This window comes from Homalodisca vitripennis, chromosome 5, assembly GCF_021130785.1.
Source record: "Homalodisca vitripennis isolate AUS2020 chromosome 5, UT_GWSS_2.1, whole genome shotgun sequence".
NCBI lineage: Eukaryota > Metazoa > Arthropoda > Insecta > Hemiptera > Cicadellidae > Homalodisca > Homalodisca vitripennis.
This window is the reverse complement of record NC_060211.1, coordinates 110201989-110209440: the sequence shown is the minus strand read 5'-3', so window position 1 is coordinate 110209440 and position 7452 is coordinate 110201989. Positions and strand designations below refer to the sequence as shown.

The 7452-nt window shown below is 36.8% G+C and overlaps 1 protein-coding gene across 1 annotated transcript; it reads right to left on the bottom strand.

Annotated features, from left to right (window-relative positions):
* Positions 1 to 573: 573 nt before the first annotated feature.
* On the bottom strand, positions 574 to 1911 carry LOC124363582. Its single transcript, XM_046818838.1, has one exon. It carries the CDS (start codon positions 1909 to 1911, stop codon positions 574 to 576), a length of 1338 nt encoding a protein of 445 aa, XP_046674794.1.
* Between the last annotated feature and the right edge of the window lie 5541 nt (positions 1912 to 7452).

Here is a 7452-nt window from a genome sequence, read left to right as displayed (position 1 = left end):
GGAGACCAGACGATAGACCCATACTCCAGCAGCGGGCGTACCAGGGACTTGTAGAGCGTGATCAAGGTGAAAGGCGAGTTGAAGTTCCTAGTCGATCTGAATATGAGCCCGAGTAGAGACCTTGCTTTGGCTGTAATATGGGCAATATGCTCTTGAGGATTGAGCGAAGGGGTCATTGTCACTCCAAGATCACGTACTTTGTCCACTCTCTTCAATGTAGACCCATTGAGGACATAATCGTGTCAGACTGGAGCTGCACCACGTTTGTAGGAGATGACCACGCATTTCAAGACGTTCAGCTCCATGAAGTTCTCCTTGCACCAGGCATCGATGTTAGTCAGGGAAAGTTGGAGGCGCTCAAAATCAGGAGCCAACGACACCGAGCCAAACACCTTGATATCATCGGCAAACATGAGATATTTGGTAATGATGACGTTGCCAATGTCATTCATGAACAGATTAAATAGCAAGGACCAAGGTGGGACCCTTGCGGGACTCCAGATAGGACAGTGTATGGCGCAGAAAGGCACCCGTCATATTTGACTACAAGGGTTCTGTCGGTCAAGTAGCTGTTTAACCACTCAAGCAGGGGGCCCCCACACCATATCCGGCAAGCTTGGCTACAAGCATGTTGTGATTGACCTTGTCGAAAACCTTGGAGAGATCAAGGTAGACGCAGTCAACTTGGTGAGCATTGCCAAAAGCAGCCATGACGTATTCCTGAAATTCCATCAGGTTAGTTACTGTTGAACGTGAGCGCAGGAAGCCATGTTGAGAGGAAGAGATACATTTCCGGAAATGAAAATAGAGGTAGTCCAGGACAATGCTTTCGTACACCTTGGCAACAGCAGAGAGAATGACAATGGGCCGATAGTTTTTGACGTTTGAGCGATCGCCAGATTTGAAAATAGGAACGACAAAGCCACGCTTGAGGGCCGATGGGAAGATTCCAAGTGAGAGCAGGGAGGAAAACCAGATAGCCAGATGAGGAGCCAAAACAGGGACACAGTATTTCAGAACGCATGGAGGAATAGCATTAGGACCAGCTCCCTTATTAGGTTCAAGCGAAGCAAGTTTGAGTTGAACGTCCGAGGCAGTGACGACACATTTTGTGATGGAGAAGTTCCAGCCAAAGTCGAAGACTGGTGAGGGAACTTGGTTCTTCGTGAAAACAGAGGAAAAATAGTTTGAGAACAATTCACACTTTCCAGCAGCACTCTCAGCCTCTCTTCCATCAAATAACAGTTTAGCAGCAGAGAAGGGGCTACTCTTAAGTCCGTTGGCGTGAGACCAAAAGGATTTTATGATACGAGGAATACTGTCTTCAATTCTTTTTAGATAGTCTCGATGACACTTGGTGGCCAAAGACTTGCAGTGGCTTCTCAGATTGCGAAAGCGTTCCCGATGATGAAGATTCCCTGAGGTTTTAAGAAGTCGATGGGCGGTCTTCTTCCTTAAGACAAGCCATTTTATTTTCGCGTTATATCGGGCAGGAAAGGCTGAGGTTTGAAGCTTTTTTATGGGTGTATTTTGAGTTATGATAGAGCCAAGGTGGTCGCAGAATTCTGAGAAGGCCGATTCGACATCAGGTATAGAAGAAGGAGAAGGATAGTTAACACTCTGCAGGGAACGAAGTATAGCGTCCAAGTTGCATTTTCTAAAGTCTGGTACAATCCTGACGTTACTCGAGGCTGAGGATTTCTGCAGCAGGATTGAGCAGGAGAGCGTGGAATGATGAGTGTCTTCGGCAACAAGAAGGTCGTCAGCGCGGATAACTGCAGTCGTAGGGGTAAAGGAAAATATGAGGTCCAGGTAGACGCCTCTGCGATTGCAGATTTTATTGATTTGGGAAAGGTTGTGAGTAGAAGCTAAGTTGGATACCCCAGAATCACTTAAAAGTTGTGTAATCATATCCCATATCTAGTATTTATTAAGCTTTATGTTTTATAAATTGACGCTGAATAAGTTACATGGACACTTCACATGCTTCGGTTCGTCCTTTGATACAAAGGATGCAATGCACCTGATGTTATAAAGCGCTACCGTGAGCGGAGTTTTCTCTGCCTGTTATTACCTTTCGTTCCAATGATTCGAGAAGGATACAAACACTTAGATTCGACTAAAAATCACAAAAAATGTATGGTTTATTTTAAATGTCAAATTTTCAAATTTTAGTTACAGACAACGCATGTAGACTTCTTTCGTAATCTTTATACCAAATTTCTATCTACAGCCCAGCTCCTATTCCTTTAATGATATTGGAAATATGGCGAAACCTATATATTTTTCTAATGAATAGTTCAGATGAAGTTGGTGTGTTTAAATCATATCTCAGGATTGAGATATAATGGATTCGTATTTAAATTTCTCCACGTATTAATACAAGGGCTTTTACTTTACTTTTAAAGTAACATGGTATTTATAATGAGTAAGGTTGGGAGTAATAGTCTGTATTAAATCCTGACTAAGGTCACTGTCTCAGTCACGTCACTATAGAGGAAGGCGAGGCTTTCTATATTCTAGCTTCTTCCCAGAAAGCATAATTCTCGTCTACAGGTTTATAAACCCTCTATACAAAAGAATCTCTACACACTCAAAGAATCATCCTGTGCAGGAAATTAGAATTTTGTATTAACCCTTTTAGCATTCAGACTAAGACAGGCGGTTTAGAGCACACAATTAGATTGACACAAGTTTATCAAAATCAATATACAGCCGTATTGAAGTAGTCAACCCGTTATCTCAATATTTACAAAATGTGATGTGTCGCTCTAGGGCATTCATTAGCTGCCAAGATGCACTCTGGCATTCGGTGTACCCAGTGCAGGTTCAACTGGAAGGTATAAAGCAGCTAGAGGCGAAGCCTCGTGGTGTAGCCATTCAAATTACTTATTTATTGTAGATCATGATGTAGTTGTATGCTTTGTTACATCAGCAACAGGATGAGATCGATTTGGGTAACGCTGTTACTGCTGATACTGACAGTAGCAATAAAGGAGCAGTATAGGCTCAAGTGAATTGATAATATTAAAATGTAGCAAACTCATATAGTTCGCATAATGCTCTATAACACACTCCAGGTTAGCTCGTTCCGCATATCTAATAAAATTATACTCGTGTCGCTCCAACAGTTATATGAGTCAAAAGTACTTCAATATTGTTTTATATGAGAGGCTGTAATAAAGGTATAAACTTCCTTGTACGGGACAAGGAACGTAAATAAAACAATTTTTAGAGTAACAAAAAAAAAGAAATGTTAGACTCTGTTTTTAGTACGTAGACCTAACGTAAATTTGCTTTAAAGATAGATAATGGTAAAACACATGTAAACTTGATAAAAGCCAAGAATAGAGAGTAATGTGGGTGATAAATACACCTACAGATTTATTCAATAAATTTCATTTCATATGTGTATCTACATCCCAACCCTTTTAATTCCATTAATGATGTAGGAAATATGGTTACAATAATTTTTCTTTGTGAATATTACAGATAAAGTGGGTTTGTTTCAAAATCTGAAAGGAGATTGAATTATGAGGAACTCATCCATCATATGATGCACACAGAAATAAAAGAACTTGCATGCTATTTTTGGAGTACCAGGATATTCAGAATGCGTAAGGCAGGGAGTGTAGCAGCCCGTGTTATATCTCCTACGACGCAGGACTGGGATTACTATTTATCACTGTCTCTGCCATTTTATCTTGGAAAATATGTCGTCTACAATAAGGCCATGGAATTTAAACGGCAAAAATGTAATTTTCTTTTATTGGAATGTGCCTTCATTTTTTTCAGAACACAGACGAAAATCTTAATGAGATCTTTCTTATTTGGGCGCGGCCGTGGAACTGGATCCCATTGGATGTGTCGTAAACTGGTTTGTACTCTGGCCACTAGGCCGCGCTCATCTAACATAATCATCATTGTCAAGTTAGTTACTGTTACACCTATTTATTTTTGCTACTCATACATTAACAATTACAGCCTAGATAACTATGACACTGAGTTGCGTTTTTCCTTGATAATTCATATTTATTAAACCAAACTAATGCCAATACTGTAACATTTGGTAAAACGTAATAATATCGCTACGTACAAACCCACTGGATGTTCGAGGACCCTATCAAACAGAATAAGGGAGAGAGTCGATACAGTACAAGTTAGATAAATTGCAAGGGTCATAGACAGCATTCGAACCTGCGCTATTTCTAACTCAGACTCAATGCCTAGCGTCTTAGACCGCCCGGCAATCGGTAAATTTGTGATATTTATATGTTTTTATAGACTTCAACAAATTTGGCAGTAAGAGCAAACGTAGGCAGTCGTTATTCAACACGTGATTGATTACTGGTGTGAGGTGAACGGTGCTGATATCGTGTTACAAAATATGAGATGTAAGAAATACCTTTAACATAGGATACACTTGTACGTTAAGAAAGAAACATTTTGGATTATGCATATATGTTTTCATGCACTATACATTTTTTACAATATGATGAGTTATATGTTATTATTATTTGCATGTGTGTTACAAGTAGAGGTGTTACGTAAAAATAGTTTCTAGCATTGAAATGAATTTTCTTAAATAATATTATGGATTGGTTTTATTGTAACATAAGGAAACAAATTCATTTATTTCCCCCTTTTTTGCTTTTATAAATATAGAGTTACACATTCTTACACTTAAAGTATATCTAGGGTAAAAAGTTTGTGAAGATAACTGTTTCAGAACGAGTTTATATAGAAGAAATTAATTATCCTGGCATTACCTTACTGTAAAGTCTCCACTGTGTAACAACAAAGCGATTTTACATTCACGAAATATGCGAAACTTCAGACTGAGAGGTCGCCTGCAGCATTCCGTAATTCCCCACATTATTTCATATAACTGAGATCATTAAATGTATTATTCTTTTATATAAGTACTTCTGAACAAGGGTTTTCAAAGTAATTTTGGACATAGTGTCCTTTAGAGAAATTGACATTGTTAGAGTGCATATTTTTCAGATACAATATGAACTAAATTACATGAATACACTGTCTACGCTATAATGAGAAATCTAGTTATCACAACTAATTCCAAATAATCTAAAACGAATTTGTATACTAGAATAAAATAATTTAAATATATTTCTGAACTCACTAACTACCGCACAAGGCTAAATTGAATATAATAATAATATTTTTAGCTTTGAGTAGAAGGTATATTATTATTAATATATGTGTGTATATCTTTCAGACTGTATGACCCTACAGAATAAAATACCTTAAGGCATTATTTCATAAAACTGCAATTATTTATAACTAACACCGAGTTCTATAACAGGACATGTCTCGTCATGGGATTTTGCAGAGCATTGGTGAACATTTCATGATTCGTCATGTGCAACAGTATCGACATCTATAAAATCGCGATTTAATACAATTTAAAATAAATCATATGAAATTGTATTACATCACATATTTAAAAATGTAGAGTGACTATCAGAAGTAAGTGAACTATAGGCTTGATAATATGCATGCAACACAAACATAGCTTGTTACGCGACACGTGGTTGGTGTACTCCCATTTGTCTAAAGCGGAAGATTTTATCTTTATACAAAAGAATGGTTTTAATGATATATTCATTTGATTTATACCTATCAACTTTATAGCTTTTAGGTACTTGTGATGTTGTAGCGTAAATGTTAGCGTTGGGCAATTGTTGTATAAATATAAACTGAAACTAAACTACAGGGATATGGGTATGGTACTATTCCATCCAGTTATAATTGATATAATTTGTATTAATTCCCTCAAAGAGTTTTCGCCCCCCATGAAATCGTTTCCTTTTGATGTAGTATGAACTAATGGTTTAATTAATTTTTGATTTCTTTGTAACTTAAAACGTAGGAAATATTCCTCTATGCACTGGCAAATCTCAAAGTAATCGTTCGTAAAACTATTTTATATTAATGAGTTGTAAATTGCTATAATTTGTATTGTTGAATAATTTTATTACACATAAGTACTACAAAACTATAATCTTTGTATATGAATTACATAGGCTAAAATTAAACAAGTCACAAAAATAAAATAGTGAAATGACTGACTGAGTTGTGAAAAAAACCAAAGGTCCTTGCGGCCATATTGATTTCAGTCTTGTAGGAACAACGTTGAATCTTAAGCAATTTTAACCATCTTACTAGATGATTTGTAACTATTTTTTAGCTGAATATTAATATCTAATAATTCACATCCAAATGCTACTTTACGTCGTTATTGAAAATATCTTAAACTTGTGAGGCACTTTATAGTTTAAATACACAAACGATATTCTTTACAAAAAAACCATTTCTTTGCGTATTTATCATTTCTTTAAAATTACTTATTCTCACGAGGTAAAACTCTTCCTCCTTATGCTATTTTGATATACATTTCAACAAACCAGTATCATATAAGTAATGTAAATATGTTATTAAGAATTAGTTTTTTGTATTGTGAAAAATTACAAAATTACATAAAATTAATACAATTAATTATTTTTATGAGAGTGGATATTTTTCAATGATAATAGCTAGAGTGTCCCTATTCTGTCGTCCTAAAAACACGTGATTTAGCCTGCAAATCATTTCAGAAAAATAAGTTTATACTCTTCGTAAATAGATCTTAATTTATTAACAGGATATACTTCTTTTCTTATAGGATATAACTTGGTTGCAGCCTTATCACTAAGCAGTAATTAAGGTTAGTGTCATTAATCTGTCAGGTATTTACACAGTAGGACCCATTCTACACTAATATGTTTTGGTGGCAGCTAGCAGTCCAGGAAGCAACCTGGTAAAAGCAGATAAACTGGTGTCTTCATCGTACAAGAAATTTACTACACTATAAATTTCATTCTATATGTTTTGGATTTGAAAAAAACATGATAAATAAGGTTTAGAAGGACAGTACATTTTTATGATCGTATGTTTTGCCTCAAATACATAAGTATTTGTTTTGAGAGATATATATATGTTACACTCAAACACCGAATTCGGACAATGTCCGAAATTTTTACTCACTCCGCGATGTGGACAACGTGAATTACCCACGTCGCGGATTGAGCATTTTTTTCGGACATTGGCCGAAGCGAAATACCAGAACGCGTTGTGGGTAAGCGAAAGTACTCAAGAGACGAAATAAACACGTTCATCGGAGATTGAGCAAAACCATAATACCCATAACCCGACGTGGGTAATCTAATTTGCCCACGTCGGGTTGTGGGTATTTGTAATTTGCGCAAACGCCGAAATCCGTTTCCCACAGTCCAGACGTGCAGGTCGAGACATGCGCCCCCCCCCCCCACTATCGTCACTGTTAGCAACAAATAGGCCTACTGTCTATTTTCATTGACATTAGTGCACTGTCGTTATACACAAGCAGTATTTCTTTGTTCTGTGTGCGTAAGTGGCGTGTGTTGACTTATT